Source organism: Vanessa atalanta, chromosome 5 (assembly GCF_905147765.1).
Source record: "Vanessa atalanta chromosome 5, ilVanAtal1.2, whole genome shotgun sequence".
Classification (NCBI taxonomy): domain Eukaryota; kingdom Metazoa; phylum Arthropoda; class Insecta; order Lepidoptera; family Nymphalidae; genus Vanessa; species Vanessa atalanta.
The window spans coordinates 4,055,434-4,076,279 of record NC_061875.1 but is presented as its reverse complement, the minus strand read 5'-3'; the positions used below and the strand labels follow the sequence as shown (position 1 = coordinate 4,076,279).

The 20,846-nt window shown below is 32.1% G+C and overlaps 1 protein-coding gene across 2 annotated transcripts in view; it reads left to right on the top strand.

Annotated features, from left to right (window-relative positions):
• Positions 1-1,964: 1,964 nt before the first annotated feature.
• Positions 1,965-20,846, top strand: part of LOC125064334 — a 114,429-nt gene continuing 95,547 nt past the window's right edge. For both annotated transcript variants that reach the window (XM_047671317.1, XM_047671316.1), the window contains exons 1-2: positions 1,965-2,226; positions 15,529-15,799. In XM_047671317.1, coding sequence (XP_047527273.1) covers positions 15,655-15,799 — 145 coding nt within the window. In that variant the 5' untranslated portion in view covers positions 1,965-2,226; positions 15,529-15,654. The remainder of the gene's footprint in view (positions 2,227-15,528; positions 15,800-20,846) is intronic.

Sequence of the window (20,846 nt, the reverse complement as noted above, 5' to 3'; positions counted from 1 at the left end):
AAAGCAAAGAATTAAGATAAATGATATATATTACGCGTTATTAACGCATACCTAATCATTGTTCACCTGACTACAAAATCTATATATAATATATAAAAAAGAAATATCACTTACTGATTAATCACTAAATCTTAGAAACTATACAGACTTAATATTTGGCAGGTTTTCTTACAGTAGACATCGACGGATTTTACGAAACTCCACCCCTACGGGAGTAAAAACGGGTTCAAAAGTTTGTGTTTTATAAATTTGGCGCGGGTAAAGCCGCAGGTTCATCTAGTATATCATATAAATATGAAATTTATTAAAATAAAGCAAGTATTAAACTGTAAATGACGTATATTCACATATATGTATATTAAATAAACAAGACTTACTTAAATAAACCTTAAAAAACATCTTACCTAACTTAACCTAATATGCAATTGTTGTGTTTCGATTGTCACGTAGTGTAGGACTTCCTCGTCCTCGGGCACGGTGGAGTGACGATTTGCGCAAGACGGCTGGCAGGAGCTGAGCGAAGAAAGACCACAGTGGCGTGCATTTGGAGAGGCCTATGTCCAGCAGTAGACGAATGCGGGCTGATGTGTATGTGTGTGTGTATGTTTCGATGATCGTCAGGTCCAGACTTCTGCTGAGAACTAAGAAAAGAAATAACGACAGTTCTTGATGTCTGTTTAGTTATTGGTTGTAAACGATGTGATGCTAAATGGCTGTATTTGTAGTATCAGATATCTTTAACCTTGTCAGATATATCAATCCTATAGAATTCATAAAATGAAATCAACAACATTTCATTAGAATTCTCATTCTTCGGAATTTCGGAATTCGGAAAGACAATTACAGTATCGACTTTAATAATTATCTCGCGACATCAACTTCAATATAATTTGAATAAAAAAAGGCGAAAATTGTTTATTCTAAATAAAGTTTGTTTTAATTTATGATCTTTATGATGTAAAAATAAACACAAAATACAAATGAAGAGAAAAGTTAATTGAAAGAAATGATGGCAATTAACATTTTTAAAGTACCTACGCAGCGAACCTAATCAAAGACTCTTTAATCGCAACTAATTAAGTATTTATTTCTTTTTATATCGACGTCTTATGCGACAGATCCTATCAAATACCTGTTAAACGAAATCCAATAAAAATAACAGTCCTGTTTCACCTCATTCTCGAGCCAATTCGAATAAACTAATTGAAACGAAAATCCAAGCTTTAAAATTTAACGGCGTGCCGATAACTTCCCCAAAACCCTCGTAAGCCTTAATTATCGCCCGGCGAAATGTCAATAAACCTGACGTCCCGACGTTTTTTTTCTCCCCTTTCTAATTTGTTGGCCCTAAAATTGTAGCCCTACATTTTGTTGACAAACCAAATATGAAGAAACGCGCGGTCTAGCTATGATATTTCAGAAAACGGATACATCGAACAAAAGCATAGGTCAATCTATACTGGATAGAGCAACCCTGCAGTGAGAAGGGTACACAGGGTTGAAACACGCACCACTCGGGCGCCTTTTGTTCACAAAAGTGTGAGGGAGATGGCGTTACTGTTGCCAATGTAGAATCGTTTCAATTCATGCATAGCTCGTTATAAATATTTCAACTTTAAAATATCAACACGATGTGTAGTATCGGATATAATTCACATTAAAAGTCAGGAAAAACAACAATATCCTTAACAGTTTAAGCTTAATATAAATATTAAATGATGGCTTTTTTTGTAACACTTGTTAACAAATTTAAGGAATTACCTTAACATAATTTGATATACTTTGTATGATATAAATTGATACATAATTCAAGTCTAAAAAATCAAAGAAATACATCCAGAATCAATATTTTTGGTTAAAATGGAACGCAACTGAAGTGTACGCCGTGCGCCGGCCGGGCCGAAACCTTCGGTCGGCCGGGGTAATGTAATCAGTCGTCCGAATGCGCGCGCTGAGGACGCTCGCACGCCGCGCTATGTCTCGCCGCTCATCTATAAAATATAAAACAAAATAACCAAAGAATCGCTCTTCTAACCGCTAAATTATTCATTGAAATTGTGTTCTCGTGCTCTTTTAAGTGTTATATATTACAAAAATGTGAACGAACCTGTTGTATCGAGTGGTAATGTCAAGAAGCTTAGCACCCAGCGTCCTAGTATCTTGAATAATGATATAAAACAACATTTCGTACGGCAATAAATCGCTCGTAACTGTGTGCTTTAATCGGTAATGTGTCGTCGAAGTTGAGGGTTGAGATAAAATATTTTAATGGAATAATAACGGTTATACCACATAAAGAGTGGCCGTGTAATATGCTAATCAGAGGGGTTTCTTTAAACCCGCACAAAAACCTCTGCACTAGACACTGCAGTGCGATTTGTGTTGCAAATTTCCTTGTTTTTGTCACACTGCCCAAAATGTATTGATATCGTATTGAATATATAAATGTTCATTGTTGTATAAACATTCAATATAAATTCGAACTCGTTCTATTCGACGTCATAAAAGTAAATTCAATGAAATAAATAAACAAAAAAATGAAATGATAAATAGTGATTAATTTCTAACGTCAATACACCATATAAATGACTTAAGGGTAAAAAGGCTGCATTCATGGAAATGAGAGCATGGTTCTTTCTAGCTAGCTATATTATCCGGACTGGTTTAACTTGCCGCAACGTCTGCTCACTGAGTTACTTTTTGTTTGGCGAAACAAAAGCAATAATAGTAACAGACTGCAGTTTAATTGTTAGCTCTTCATTGGATTGTAATTAATTACAGCAAAACTGTTTTTAATTACTGTATATACAGCGTTTAGTACCGTATTGTATATAATGTAGTATTTAAATCATTTTAAGGTAAATTATAGTATAAAAATTGAAATCGGTTTTACAAAGTTTATCCATCGTTTTTTTATCCTTGTTTTTCAATAAATGTTTTATAAACTTATTATTTTTCTCGGTCTTTGATACTACTCTGTAAGTACATAATTACAGATAAAAAAAAAATCCACAAAAGAAATCATGTAACGAACAAAGATATTATCATTATATTACTAAAATAAACCAAATACGAAAGATAATATATTCGAAATACAATACAAATTATCATTAATTTAGATAGCCCTTTGAACTTCTACCAGGAATACGTCATATATTCGAGTTCTCTCTTGGAAATAAAGCTAAAACTTCTGTGTTGCATTCGTAGAATTCAAGCTTTAGAAACTAGTGATTCATCTAAAAGTAGTTGGCTTTGCAAACTTCTATAACAGCCACTGCAATTCCGCTAGTGGTCAAAAGCATTCTCCCGCTTTTTCATTCCGTCCCCATTTCAACCCTCTCTGTCTTAATAAACTCAATAAGCAATTTTGTATTTAGGTTCAGTAATCGTGGAATGAAAATACGGATTTGCGAACGCAGATGGAGTGAAATTCGGCCACGCTCCGTTTATTTTCATTGATGGCTTTGAAAACAATGAGAGATTCCTGACTTTAATTCAAATTTCGAAGGTTTAGGATAAATAAATAAAACGAACGTTCTAAATTCGAAATACATATTTTAAAACTATCAGATATCAACGTACAAAGAAGTGTAATAAAATACGCGACGTATAATATAATGATTCGAAATATCATCGAGTGAAAACAGAAGAATAAATTTTAAATAAAGTTCAATATGAGGTTCTTGAACCTAAGCAAAAAACTACTATTTTATAATAGCTAACCGATTTGCCACAGCTTGTTACGAACTGTACAAATCACAACAAGGTGTAGCAAGTCTCCCTATGAGAAACCAGCCACTGTGGGAGGTATAAATCATAAGATATCCGAGAATGAACGCCGAAGAACATCGATTCCATCGGAACTCGAGTAATTTATAGTTTATATCATTTAGTGTATACTTATTGGATAATAAAATTTATAGCGCTTAAATAACTTTGAAACAACAAATGCGTGACATAACAAATTATTATAGCTTACAATAGTGTCCACTGATAAAGTAGGTAGGAAATATAAATAAAGAACAAAAACGTAATTAATATTTTTTATCAATATCAAAACGAAGAGTTCTCGGAGAATTTTAATGGAGAAGAATTAAAACCTTTGTTTAAATAATACGTGAAATAAAAACTTTGTACCCCATTTTAAGAAAATTACGCGGACGGAGTTACAAATTTGGCACAGTTAAAGTTTGTAAGGAGAAGGAATGCATGAAGCTAAAATTTTTATGTAATATGCGTTACAAATATAATTAAAAAAAAAACATTACATATACCATGGCACTTGACACAAACATACATATAGACATACTGCCAATGACAACCCACGTCATGTCAAAGTTAATAATCAATTCAACTTGTTTTGACATTTACGTTTTTTATTGTAATAAAGACGAGGTATCGTCCTGCTGAGCCTAATTTTTCAAATCCTTCGAGCGATCACTAGTATTATTAAAATAACTTGAACCAAACTAGCAACATATGCGAATAAAAATAACACTCAACTAACGTAGATATGGCTCACATGGTATATATTAATGGCTTTCACAATATTAATCCGTTGTGGGGTAATCATATCTATAAATACTCTAGTATGGTATTCGTACTGCAGAAGAAAGGACCCTATGGGTTTGTTAAGAAGCTAATTCACCGAAGTAAAAATTGTGACCGATTGTCACTTCGAAAGTAATAAGATTTGATTTGTTTAACTGTTATAAATGCTTAAATTGATTATATTAGAATAGTAGTATTAAATATATACTAGCGCTAATGTCTATATGACGAATAGAGCATACCTGCGTTAAAATGGACCAAGCAAAATAAAAACATGATAGTCGACTTAAACTTATTACTTTCGGTCCGGAAGTTATCAAAATTGTACCGGTTTTGAACGAAGATCAAATTTGAATTATGGGTACAAAATCATATGATTACATGGCAATCTTTTTTTAATAAGTATTATATTAGTAATTAATAGTGGACGTCGTAACTATAAGTTGTGGACGTAAGTATATATCTAACAATAATCCATTCTAATCTAAGAAGGAGTAAAGATAAACCTTAGATTTACGTTTTCCTTGCGATTTACTTATTACAATACTTCGTCAACATTCAAACCCCTTTTTTATGCGAAGCCATGATTAATATTATAGATTATTCGAGCTTTGTGCTAATGATATCGCGTTAATTTGATGTCAAATGTAATTTATTCCTCTTGTGGTTGGAAAAGACTACACGTGTGAAGACAATATGAAAATTAGCTTGATTTAGAAATATTCCATGGTTAAAATTATTAACTCTCAGATAGTCATCTCAATCACTTTTAAATTTTTGTTTTATTTATTTGTCTTTTCTTCTGTACCGTGTACCAAGATTTTTTTTTTTTTAAATATATGTGATTTAGGATTATACTATTCATCCTCTACGGAAATCGCATTTGATTTTTACTTAAAATTAATGTTGGAATGTACAAGCCATTTTCATTTTGTACTAAACGCCAACATGTTAGATTAATTTCTCAGCTCGAAACTAATTCGCCTTTTGAATTGCTTTTCTTCTATTTTCTTTGTACTAAGAACTACTGTTGGAATCAATTTGTCTTCTGGAATATATTTTTGTTTCAGTAGCTTGTGGGTTCTTAGTTCTTTATAAAGTAACGATTTCTAGTTTTTCGCCCAAAGAAAATATACTGATTCAGAGAAAAGGCAAAAGTTTTGATGTGTGTCTTAAAAAAGTTTATTCTATCAGGAAGTTGTATTGAAAAAATAAAGATAAGTATATTACTAATTTTATATGTTGGCATCATTCGAAACTGCAATGGTCCTCAATATTTTTATGTTGGTATATAAAAATGCATTAGGAACATATTTAAAATCAATTAAAAACTCTATCTCAAACCAATCGTGATAGTTATACAATCCATTTTCTATTTTTGCCACCCCCTCGAATCCGAAACGATCGTTCAAGCGAAAAAGTGGGTCTACGCCTGGATGCCGTGACACTTGTGACTGACAGCTGACAGAATTGCTTGACATTTGACATTTCTTTGTTTTTCATACAAAAATAAGCTATAATGTTCTCGAAATAAAGGTCACCCCAAATGCAAATGTTACTGTGTAAATGCCTCGGGCAGTAATATTATACAGGACGATTAATATATCACATTGTATATATACATCGCTGCGGGAGACAGGCGTGCAAAAATTTGTCATTCATATAAAATGTTTTTCTTATTTTAACGAAAAATAACAGTTATATTTATCTGTAAATATTCAAACATGATTTTAATTAAAATACGAATTCCCAGCTTGACTTTGTTGGCATAAACATTGTGCAAAAAAGCATCTTAAATTCTTCAATATATTTTAAGCTCATATGTATATATGTATTTATAGAATAATGTGTATATTATACTTTTGTATGAATATACACACACGTGCCCACACACACACATATATATACAACTCAAGGTCAGGCCGATTAAAATTTTATTAGGTTTTTTCGTCGGAAAATCTTAATAGCTGCCCGGAGTATGAAAGAAGGACTTACAGACATATGAAACTTATATGAGATCTTTCTTTCGTTTCACAATATATTTTATCATAATCTTTTCCCGTCAAAATAAATAAATACAATTATTAACATTTGTTTTATAATTATACTTTTTTTAACTTTCTGCGTGTGACATATTCAAGCTACCAATGTTACCAGTAGATAGGCAGCAGTATTAAAATAATGCCAAATATGTAAATAGAACTGCGTAATGTTTGAAGTTATTTTAAATAACATTTTGTTATGTAAAGTTGTAAATCCGGTTAACCAAGAGTAAATGCAAACTATTCGACAATCGACAAATTGATTTACCAATTAAAATATTGTGACATTGTTACGAATTCGAATACTGAATAAAGATGAACGATTAATTGGCAAGAAACAAAAATAATACACGATTCAATAAAACATTTTCCGTCAAATATATTGTTTCTTTTTAAAAAATATTTTAGTCTATAACATTTTATTTTATAAGTGGATAGAAAAAAAAAATAAGCTTTCGTCTATGGTCCAGGTCGTGCTTGTCATAAAAATGCATTGTTATTGGAAAAGAACCAACATGTTTAATTGATCCATAGAGTAAGAATAATTTGTACTAATTCAGCTTACAATATCAGAGTTTGAAATGAGAATATCGTGTCGATAATATATATTTTCAACATCATTTAAAATCGTTAAAGTAGTGTAGCGTTGTTTAATAGAATGTTTACACTATGATTTGCCTTCTTTTTTAAATATCAACTTAGTGATCAGTGGCAGTAAGTGTGAGGTGGTAAAATATACATAAAAAAATTGCAAGAAATTAAAAAAAAATACTGTGGTTTTTAGTAATCGTTGCGTTAATATGAGCTATTAGAAATTCAAAATTTGATCCTTCTAAAAGTTGAAGCAAGATATAAACGCACGACTTTACTATTGTGTTGAATAGTATCCAGTATATGCACAGCGAATGGTAGGTTGATAGTGTTGGCATACCAACACATCACCAATCACATATAGACCAATTGTAATCATTTGATCTCAATTTATATGTACTGTAAACGGTAATTCATAGCGAAGATTGAGAGAGAGGACATGAGATTCATAAATCGACCATAGGATATAATTATTCACATATCTGTCTACTTAGCTACATTCGGGACTGCTTTTGAATGTCCCCTTCGCAAATGTACTCTTCTGTGGATACCGGGCCTTATGTAATTTAACCCATTATACCTTAAATAACCAAAACACTACTCAAGCAAAAATTTAAATATTAATTTAAAAAGTTATAGAAAAATCACATATTCAAATCGATCGAACAACATGAATTGCGATGCTTGTATTTGAACATCAATGTTCCACATATACCCTCTTTTTTGCTTTGCGCTTTTACACGTCTTGGTAAATTTGAACCTTCTTTACATTCAATGTCTGTACTACCGCAGGTCATCTTAACTGGTCTTATTTGACTGCCCGTGCTCGGTTTAACATGTTACATAAGGGGTGTGTGCACACCCCACATTTCCCAGCGTCACTCACAATGTTTGACCGACTTATTTCCGAGTGACTTCAGACCCTCGGTATGAGAGGAAATAAAAAATAAGTTGACTGAAATGATTAACCGCGATGACATCTGGATAGTTTTGCCTTTTTTATCAAACATTATGCTAAAGTAGCGTTGGTCAACTTACAATTTAAGAAACGAAAATACTTCTATAAGGTTTATTAACTTGTTTAATCAAATTTAAAAAAATTAAAATTATGCACAATCACACATTTTTGAAAATATTTTTTATATATGTAATATTAATCTACTAGATGTTACATGTTGTGTAGCAGTTGTGTAGTTGCAAGGACACAATACCTGTCTTCCTCCGTCAAATGTCAAATCACTAAATAAGAAAAGCGAGAAATCAAATAGAGCAGATTCCTCGTAGGTTTTTTGAAAAGCCCGTATGTCACTTGTATATGTCGTTATCCATGTCTGTGGCTATACTAATATGAAATTTAATTACGACACGTTTAATCGTGATGAGGTAATAAAAAGGCAGACTGAGTTGTTTACGTTAACATTATAATGTAATACATATCGTGTTCAATCTTAAGTCTTATTGCTAGAAATATACTCGAAACTTACCATGGAATATGAAAATTGTAAAATCCACTGAAACAAAAAGCACCAAACATGTGATACTCCAAGTAGAAAAAATCTGTCAAATTTGACTCAACATTGTATCCATCTTAAATCTAACAAGGAAAAATAAATTGGGTACTTACAAAATACTTTACATAACCAATTTATGCAAACAAGTATTAATACTAAATATCGAATAACTTGTTCACAGTAGAATCCTAATAATGACTCAATACACAACGTTTACCGACATAAAAACTAACCGCAAAACATCTGTCTGACAATCAGCTGCCATTAAATTATTTTTAAATCATTGGAACATTTCTTATTCAAACGAAACGAGGTTATTGTCTTCAACTAACTCATTGGTCTAGTGGTACTGCTAATCCTGAGATCCTAGGTTCAATTTCGGGGTCGAAATAAAAAAAAACACTTATTGAGTTTTCTGTCACATCATCCTCTGTAGCAACCCAGAGATTTGAGGTTAGGACTTCTTAAAATGCATTTCCTCGGAAAGCAAGGAAAGCTTGAACTCCACCCGCTATTCCTCTCGACCATAAAAATTATATTAAGGCATTCTAGATTACTATTACGTTACGCCATTCGACCTTAAACCTTACGTACACGTTGAGTTTATGCCATTTAGTGAAAAAATTGGTCAACCTTGTCCGTTCAGAGATGGCCCAGTGGTTAGAACGCGTGCATCTTAACCGATGATTTCGGGTTCAAACCCAGGCAGGCACCACTGAAATTTCATGTGCTTAATTTGTGTTTATAATTCATCTCGTGCTCGGCGGTGAAGGAAAACATCGTGAGGAAACCTGCATGTGTCTAATTTCAACGAAATTCAGCCACATGTGTATTCCGCCAACCCGCATTGGAGCAGCGTGGTGGAATATGCTCCAAACTTTCTCCTCAAAGGGAGAGGAGGCCTTTATCCCAGCAGTGGGACATTTACGGGCCGCTTATGTTAGTCCGTTCATATGTTACCGGAAACTGTTAGGACTAAGTTGCGATTTAGTCAGAATAATAAATCTAGATGGATTGTAAATATATTTGAATGTCAATCCGTTCACAATTTTGCGGCAGTTCAATCTGTCTAGGTTTATTATAAACAGTCCTCAAAATCATCTTATTACATTAGGTACTAAGATCAATTGTCAAGTATCCAAGTGTAGATAAACCCTTTCTCCTATTCTAAATATCTTCCCACACATAAAGGTTTTCTCACGATCCCTCTATTCAATGCCAAGTTCAAGATAAACTGTAAATAAAATTAAACATTAAAAAAAACTTGGCGTTTCAATCATCCTATATCCGTTTATACGCTTCGGCTTTTAATTCAAACGGTGCCTTAGATCTGAATAAGTCTTAATAGGACATAATTCTTACTGCGATAAGAAGCCTCAACTTGATTGAATTGCCTAAAATTAGAAAATTACAGATCATGGCAAATTAATGTACGTTATTGTTTTGATTAATTTCCAATCTATTTAAATATTAAATAGGCACCTGAATTTAAGCCTTTGGCTAGTTGAAAATATATAGTCCATAAAAAATGTATTATGATTATAATTTGTAGCGGAGATTAAATAATTTATTTCTTTTATTTTTCAAAATTGATTATTCGATTGGATTTCATCATCTTCATCAATTTGACGAAAGGTGATAATGGCTTGAAAAAAATAGTGTATTAATATATATATACATAATGATCCTAAAATAAGTATTCTTTACAAATTCAGAAATTAATTTGATTACTTCAGAAATTTTTCCAAGGACTAAAGCAAATTAACTCAACCAATGAAAATGACTAAAGAAACGCTTAAAACTATTGACACATATTAAAATAAGTATGAAAACATTATATTTTTTGGATTAAAAAGGTTACCTACCAAATATCTCAAATCGTCGACATGAATAGACGTCGAAATGGTATTAAAAGCGCCCACGATCCCTTTTGTAATGACAAGATCCGAAATATACCTGACCGTTTGGAAGGTTTTAATTTTTTATTTGATTCTCTATTGAGTTGTGATTTAAAAACCAATTAAATTGTAAGGTTGTCTGAGGTGAGTGGGTTTTGTGTATGAGAATCACAATGTTTTGGTCTTTTCCCATTTATCTCTTGAAAGTAGTTTGGGAAAAAATGTGGTTTGAAAGCAATTGATGTGAAGTTATTTCAATGAAAAATTTCGATATTTTTTTTAGTGTTTATTATTACATGTCCTGTATGCCCTTTGAGGGTAGTAATAATTTTTATATTTTGCCAATAGAATAAGGTGTACTTATACTTGTATATGATACATACAATCTCTAAGCCGCTGATAAAAAAGTTCAAATCGTAGTTGTAAAATTCAATGAAGTAAATTGTTGGAGTTACATTCTGAAAACTCCCTAATCATCTTTTAAAGAAGTCAAGTGAACCCCAGCAGATTGAACACTTGGATTCCAATCAGAGACCTTATTATCAATTTTATTTAAATTTGTTACAGTGTGGGCTTAAATCGGAGGTTGATTAATACGTGATTTCACATTACTTATAACAATTAATATTCTTAATAGTATTAAATTTCATTTGAAACTGCCTACCTTAATGTCATCATTAAATTACTCGTGATCATAATATACAGTTCCCCACCTCTAATGTAGTTTTTATTTTAGCACGTGAATAGTGACAAGCAAATATAACGTAATAGCATTTTTCACAACCGTATAAAGAATATATTTCAATATATAACTTCGTTCAGAACAACTACCAACGTTCCTACAAGTTGATCGCGTGACTGGTATAATTCACGTTAAAATTATATTCGAGGGACTTGAATTTTATAACAATAGAATAAGGTTTGTTTTTATTTAATAATATATTTTTTTATTTTTTTTATAAAATAACCATGAACTAGGGTGTTATCTTCGCTATAGTGTCTGATCGAGTGGTTCATTTGACTGATATATGGACCATATTTTGAGAGCTTTTTTAGTGACGTTGCTATATAAGTAGGAATACAAGGTTACGTTCGTAAAATAGAGTAAAGTACGTTATAATTATAGCATGGCCTTGAAACTTAATATTACGTAACGTGGAACGAAAACTACCATTTTAATATTTCAGATGGTCCCTTTTAACAATTTTAAGTCAAGTTTTACGCTATCCACATTTTTGTGAATCGAATCCAATCTATCGATTCGAAATAAATTGACGATATTAGAAACTACGGCAAAGGTCGTAGATTTTACTCCCGGTGTAAGAACTCAATTCGTATCTCACTCGTGAAATGTGAAAACCGACTTACCGTAATACGCTACATATTTCGAAGCGTGTTTATTTAAACTTTATAATCATTAGATTCAATATCACAATTAACATTCAATTTTACGATCGGGTTGTAAGGTTTCAAGTCTGTAATATTTTACACATCTGATGTTGGTGGTCCGGCAGGGAATATATTGTAGTTTAAACTGAATATTCCAAACAATATTTCCAATTCAATGAAATCTATATGAAAATTGCTTAAGATTGAAAAAATATTTGTAAATGTTTACTACATAAACCAAGTTGCACTCTCCGTTTTTGGGTATTTTACAGAATCGCTCTCGACAGAAAGGTTTCAGTAACGAGGTTTCTAATACCGCCAAGACCAAGATAAAGTATAAACAGCATTTGTTCCTGCAATTTATGGTTAAATAAGTAAAATACAAGGAAACAACGGATAGCACCTTTCCTTTTTTAGGATTAATCAATAAATTAAATGAAGATTAATTGAAAAGAAATGTTGGAGGTCTTCGCAAAAATTCATCAAATAAAATGGACTAATGTCAGCTGTAAGAAGTTCCTTGAAGTTTTGTAGCAAAACCTATCATTAACCAACAATAGCTGCCGACAGTTCAAGGATTCAATTTGATTACATAATCGATATTCACTAGTAGTACAGAAAAAGTATGAAAAGTTTTTGGTCGACTGAAAATCAACGTCAGTCTCTAATTGCAATATGCTATTTCTTCTATATCTATGAAAAGATAACTGTTTTTTTTTGAACGCGCATGACTCAAAATCGATGAATATGATGAGAAGAAATTTGATCCATATTATTTAGTATGTTTCAGAGAAGGTTTAGTCAAAACATTATCATACAATAAAATTTAGCCACAGCAATGAGTGAACGGGTCTACTAGTGTAATATTTAAATGAAATTACTAAATAAGTGCAACGACTGACGTTTATTAGAATCAACTTTAAAATAAAACCGTCGAACGTAAAGGTTGGCATCAAAGTAAACCTTAATCTTCAAGTAATTAAAAAAAGTATATCAGTGCTAGACATCGTTGCAGAATAGTCTTAAGTATGTCACGAAATATTAGTCCAAACAAAATTGCAGCCCCAATATTTGTCTGTATTTTCTGTAATATTGTCAAAGTAAATTTCTAGTCCAGTCTAATCAACGCAGAATAGTCCGGGGTATGTCACTAAATATTCCAAACAACAATGCTTTGCTTCTGACAATATATATACGAGAATGAGTAAAAATGTAAGTAAACCACTTACCATCAGGTAGCCTAAACACTCGCCTATCCTCCTACTGTCGATAAAATTGTACGATAACTGTAATTACGATACCATTACAAGGATACGCCTTCTTATAAACAAAAAAAGTAGGCTACGCCTAAAGGAACGTTTTCAAATAACCTAAATTACATGTAGATATTTATCCGTAACATTAAAAGGCTGATTAAAGTATTAACGAAGATTGGAAGAATTAATCACAACTCGAGAGCCTTCGGAACGGTCGATCCGTTCCATTACTACTAAAAGGTGCCTTATCGACGATCTGTTTCACCGTTTTGATTTATTAAGGTTACCTCTACTAGAGTGGCCATGGAATTTGAAGCTATAAAACACCTGAATAACGTAATGAACACATATTCACTATTTACGATAATCTGATCAAAGGAAAAACCATTAAACCTTTTGACAATGACGGGCAGTGGTGATTTTTAATTAAATATTATTTAAACTAACTAGAATAACAACAACTCTCTTAACAACAGTACACATGATTTGAAAGCAATTCACTATATGTCTTTTTCTTATGTGTTGTATGTAAATATTGTGTACTGGGGTTCGTACAGAAGACATGCTTTATTTATATGAGAGTTAATTCCCAAATAGCACTTAAGTTTACTAGATGGTTGACGTTTTCTTTATGATTGTAGCGTTTAGGGATTCTCCAATAAACAGACTCGGTAACACAAAATATATTGTTTTCCAATCGTGTGATGTTTTTTTTTGAATTCGTGTTTATCTCATTCATCTTACAAAATATCTAACTTCTTAATACAAAATATAGATTAAGAAATTACATAAGACGTTCGATTTGTAGGAATAAAACGCGAACCTATAGTATTAAAATGCCTTTCGATGAATTAACGACGACACAAATCAATACCACACTCAATGAGAAAAATTCCAATTATAAAAATGGATTTTTTTTTCTATTTGAGTGTTGATTGAGCTGTGGCGTGCATCTTAAGACAGATTCAGACATGTCACGTAACCCTAGTGTTTTGCGTCCTTACGTTAAGAGCTGTCGTGCTGTAAAATTGGAAAGATTCTTAGCGATATACTATATGGTTATAATAGACTTCTGATACATCAATTGTATTACTGATCTAAAGTTATTAATCCAATGTAATTATAAAATATTTATGACTTAGTTCATGAATTCCTCATTCTAATAAATAATTCATGTATTAAAATATTTAAATCGCTACATACTTTAAAATAAAGTCCTCCAACTTTTTCTGTACACGATAACCTCAAAAACTATCAAACGGATTTTCTTACGGTTTTCTTTTATGGAGGGAATGACTCATGAGGTAGGTTTAGGTGTATAATTAATTACAATTTTGTGTCAATTGTCTGAAATATAATAATGTCAATAAACATACATACATGATACAAATTGTTTATGTAGGCCCTCATTCTACCCGTGCGAAGTCGGGTAGTAATTTATTTATATTTATATAATTTTGTCTGTAAAGCATTCATTCTTTCCGTGTTCTTTATATGATATGGCCACCCTATTACATTTAGCAGAAGTAACCTTTTAAATTCAGACTTCAATTTATTCTGAAGTTGCATTGATCTTTCACATGCTTTTATGTATAGAAATCTTATATATATAAACTGGATGTTAGTGTATTTATTTGTTTTGGTTAATAGTTACGATGATTCCATGAGATTTGGCAGTTATGTGAATACTTTTATCACTCCACTTTGTTGTAATTCGCTGCTAGATGGCGCTGTAATATACCAACTATACCATTAAATCAGTATACATATATATATTATTTACGTAGACAGGACGTCTTCCAGGTTCTGCTAGGTCTAAATTTTCCAAATAAAGTCAGTGTTAGACAGTTGTCAATGTCGTTTTATTAATCATTCATTCTTGATTATTTTATTATCTTAACAGTTAGTATTATGTGAACAATAGTGCCAATTGGTAATCAATTTGTATAACAACTCTAATGTTTGAGATATTATCTTGAAATATGACTGTTGTCATGATATGTCAAAAAACAAAACCAAGCCTAGGCTTAGCTCGTTAAACACCAGCTTAGACAGTTAGTACACGAAATATTTACAAATATTTATAAAATCATAGATATTTCCAATTAACTATTCTATTGAAAATATTAAAATTAACTAATCTTGAGCTTACATTGCTTATAATAATAAAAATAGCAAACAAATAAATTCATGTAGTTTTGGTTTATATACGTACATTATAAAAATATCACTCACAAATCAATCGATCGTTTGACTGTTTATTTAACCTTATAATTGATATATTTTACAGTTTCACCTTAAAAAACATCACAATAATTAATGGTACTGAAGTAATTTAAATAAAGTGAAACGGTGTATTTAATCAAACTAAAGTGAAACCAAGTGACGAGTAAAGTGAAGTGTCAATGTTTGGACCATGGCCCGGGACCGGCCGACCGCGCGGCATTTTCACAATCAACCAGAGCTGCAGAGAGGAGGCAGCTACGGCCTCGTTTTGAGGTGGATATTCTTCGTGTGGCTGGCAAATTGCGGGACTCTGGGGAACACCGTGAAACAAGATGGTGAGTTAAACCAATCATTTACTATTTTCGTAGAGTTTTTATATGATCAGAAATATTTCTGTAAAATAGCTTATCTTATATCTTTACAAGCAATAGAATAATTATTTCAAAACAAATTATACTAAAAACTCAATATGAATAAATCTTAAATATAATTTTATACTTATACTTTAACAAAAAAAAAACCTAATTATACCCTGTACATAACAGTTACAAATATTGATAACAAAAAATTACGAACGGGGTTCCTTTTGGTTGGAGGTTTTTTTGGCTAGTGGTTGGAGTCTCTTTAGCTGGTATAACTCTTTTTAGAAAAATAAGGTAAAAAAATTTGAATTACGAATTTCATCGTTCCATCGACTGTAATAAATGTTATATTTTCTGTTTCCCATCACTATTCCGTCTGTCAAAAAGATCAAGCTAACTTGAACAGGATATAAGACTGTTCTCGATAATTTTAATATAACATATTTAATATTCAATTATGTCACTATACTAGTGGAAAAAAGAACCTTATAACACTTTCCGGGACATTAAACTCTTGTCGTCGACAACAATTATTCTTATTTAGCTATTGTGTCTAGTGTACTGTCCTTGAAAGTGTTAAGATATAGTTCAATGAACGTCGTACAAAAACCACTGAAATTTACAATAATACCCTTTCTGCCACGAACATGTTTACATACATATTATCAGTAATAGCTAGTTTTATAGATAGATTTGGGCTAAGTTAGAATAAAAGGAGTTAGTCATTAAATGCCAATATTGTTTGCAGTGTAATTTTTCCACTACAATTCATCCGTTACGTAACCGAACAGTTTAGATATAGCTATCAATTCCGGCAACATTTTTCCATCAAAGCCAGTGCGCCCACCGTGACGGGGGGCTCCACAGACAATAGTTCCAAAAAAACCGTCCCTTTTGTTTTCGCCGGCCCTCTGACAGCAATTAATGTTGTATTTTTACTTTATGACGCCTTCACACGAGGCGCCTCTTTCATTACGGATAGTGTATTGGAAACACAAGTTAGAGCAAACGATGTTATATCTCTGGTTCTTTTGTTTTTATTGTCATCTGTGTGCACGTACGTGCGCGTGTAAGTATGTAAAAAATTTGAGCATTTATGAAGGTGATTTATTAAAAGCGCAAACATATAAATATGTTCATAAATAAGAAATATGTATTCGAATAAGTAGTGTAGTGTCTTATACTTACAATATAATTTGTAGACAACATATATTAAATAATAGTGATGTAATATTTTTGTGTGGAGACGACCTTATTCCTAATAGAGTTGTAACGTACCCACCTGCCGGGGTTAGGCCGGGTGAATATAGTTTTAAATTATTATAAAAAAAGCAACTAATTACTAATAATCATTTATGATGTAATTACAATTTGTACTGTTTTTTCATTATAAAAATTCGAATTTTTACCACAGAATTACTTGATATATTCGGTAATACAATTGTGTTAAGAACTTTTAAATACATATTAACATAATAATAATAATGTAATGTTTTCGATAGTATAAAATTTGAGAGCCGAGATGGCGCAGTGGTTAGAACGTAAAACCCAAGCAAGCACCACTGAAGTTTATAATTCATCTCGTGCTCGGCGGTGAAGGAAAACATCGTGAGGAAACCTGCATGTGTCTAATTTCAACGAAATTCTGCCACATGTGTATTCCACCAACCCGCATTGGAGCAGCGTGGTGGAATTTGCTCCAAACCTTCTCCTCAAAGGAAGAAAAGAAGAGCCTTAGCCCAGCGGTGGAAAATTTACAGGTTGTTAATTTATAAAGTTTGACATTACAGGGACTAGTTCAATGAGAAAAGTCTATATTGTTTGAAGAATGTTACTTTTTAGCTTAACACTACTATCTTGCCATTTGGCGGCTGCCATTTATTAAATATTCGATCAAAGTCTGTGACAGTAATAGTAATACTTTATATTATTATCCAATGTTCCAATATTAATGGTAATTGGGGCGGTTTAATTACAGACATAGATCGCATGTTTGGCGACGCCTTGACGTTGCATGAAGTGTTTTAAATTTCATATTTGATTCTAGTATTTGTGGGCGAAGATTTCTATAATAACCATTATAAAACAAACACATTCATTTCACTTGGTGGTAGGGCTTTGTGCAAGCCCGTCTGGGTAGGTACCACCCACTCATCAGATATTCTACCGCCAAATAACAGTACTCTGTATTGCTGTGTTCCGGTTAGAAGGGTGAGTGAACCAGTGTACACAGGCACAAGGGACATAACATCTTAGTTCCCGAGGTTGGTGGCGCATAGGTGATGGAAGGAATGGTTAATATTTCTTACAGCGCCTTTGTCTATGGGCGATGGAGACCACTTACCATCAGGTGGGCCATATGCTCGTACGCCAACCAATGACATAAAAAACAGCAATTAAAATATGGCTCATCGTCCACCTCATTCAATTTCGTACATCGTCTAATATTCTTGCGATATGTATGCGTCGAAATTAATTGATTCCGTTGTTAGACAGTATTCAAAAGTAAATCAAATGTAAATATCTCTTTCAGGACGAAAGAAAGAGTGTATAAATCTCCAAAACTTTATTGAAAAATTCTAACGACTGTATCACATACATATATTGAATGTATCTGAAGTCTATTTCAGTGGCACGAGGACTAAAGATAAATAAACTTATACCTTAATTTGACATGTCAATATTACTATGATATTCATTAAAGATTCTTAAATAAATGCGTTTTGAATGTCGGATATGTTGTCACCAAAATACTGCAAGTACAAAATTAAAAGTCTTAATATAACCAGTATAGTGGAGTTTTCTTGTATTATAAAAATTCTTGTTCATCTCAATTCCTTCTAGCATTAGCATGAGCTATAAATATTTTAATAGCAAATCAAATCAAATCAAATCAAAATGTACTTTATTCAGCACTTTTGAATCGTCATTTAACAAACTATTTAAAGTAAAGCTACCACTGGTTCGGAATGTAGAGTCTACCGAGAAGAACCGGCAAGAAAGTCAGTAGTTACTCTTTTTCAACATATAAAATAAATACAGTCATATTAGTTAAATACAATTATATATGTATGTTATGCCTCGTGCCTCGAAGTCAACAGGCATTAACTCCACGCTTTTTTATCATCAATATAATCTTGTATCGAATAATATGCCTTCTCTACCAATGTATTTTTTACAATTGACTTGAATCTATGAAACGGGAAAGTTAAAAATGTCTGTAAGCAATTAAGATATAAAACTCTGTGTATAAGTGAAACAATAAAATGTTATCGGAGCAAGCATTTCAAATGCCATATTTTTTCAAACACTTTCAAGTGTAAACTCGGCACTTCTCAACTTCACAGACGTCTAGGTCTTAACTAACTCGTAAACCGTGTTTGAGTACCTTCCCAAGTACCTTAAGGTACCGCTTTGAATAGTAAATGTGAACGACAACGCGTAGTTACGTTTACTGTTATTACATGATTATAAATTTCTCGTTCACTTAGACACAAATTTACATGATTTATATTTTAATAATTCTAATCATAACACTAAGAAAAATCATTTTATAACTCATATTATACTACCGATTAAATTCAACCCGTCCGAGGAAAACATCCAAGAAATATAGCCAGTCATAAAAAAATACGACATAGTTAAATGTTGTAATTTTTTTATAATAATTAATTTCCCTTTCTTACCGCTATATACAAATTGCACGAAAAATAACCTAACAGATTTCAGTGGGCAACGGGAATGCTGCGATTTCACATCATATTATTATATATGACAAGGTGGTTGAAGTGCTTCAAATTTTGAAAATATCGATGCTTAGAAAATATCTCACTCTATATTTACGATACCAAGGGATTTGGATATTATGAGATCGGAGATAATATATTTTGGAAATGAAATATTTTGGAATCACACGATATTTTTTTTATCATTAAACGTATACTATGTAATAAGTCCTAAATATTATTAATTGTAAACAATTGGCGTGATCATTGTGATTTTTATGAAATGTGTAGTGCATAAAATCACTATACTTCGCTTGTTCACCGTCTTATTGCCTCCACTGGTTATAGAAGGGTAGTCATTTTTCGCCCAGAGAATCGAAATTGCGATTCAACGGGGAAATGATAGCATTCTCGCAACTATTCTATATACAAACATTAAAAAAATCTATGTATACTTTATTGAGACCTAACATAACCTAATCAATTTTTATTATAAGAAACATTAATATTCATACTAATCAGCTTTCCCGGAGGGGGGCGTCAATAGGACTTCTCTCCTCGACTATAGAGATCGGGCGCTGGGCCATTGTCCAATTGTATAACTACGGGTATTGTACAGCAAAGTATCGACGTTTAAAATTCGATACGACAATACTCCAAAGTACAGGATCGAACCTAATTGTTGTACATTCCCGGCCCGTAAACCATCGATCTACAGACGCTTATGACGCAACAGCAATATAAGTAATGTCTGTTACAAAACTACCACACGCCATAATTCGGACACCACTATGTCATTGGCTGTATTGGGTAAAACAATAGCAAAAAAGACTGATTTTCGTATCATTTATATTTGTATTGTCATGTAAATGACTATTGTGAATTTAATAAGATTAAAATGACGTTTAAAAAATTCATTTTTTGTGTATGGTATGTGTATTGTGTATGGAACAAATGCACTTACTAAAATATGTAATTTAGACGTAAAGTACGAAGGTAGGCTGACAAGTTCGTGGGCATAGGAACTTAACGATGACTAATTATCTTGTTACCCTTATAACTTATTGCTCGACTTAGATATATTATAAAAATAACCGATTTCAAATTGTGTTATAATTCTATTACCTGTCGAACCACGAACGTCGCCATGTCAGCGAAATCCGCCAATTCGCGTAATTCGAAAAACCACTCCGCGATAAATTTTCGAAATTTCAAAATTTTTATTATTCTTAAATATGTACACTTGTGAGTGAATATTTTAGTCATTTTAATTTTATAAAAATTGTATTACTTGA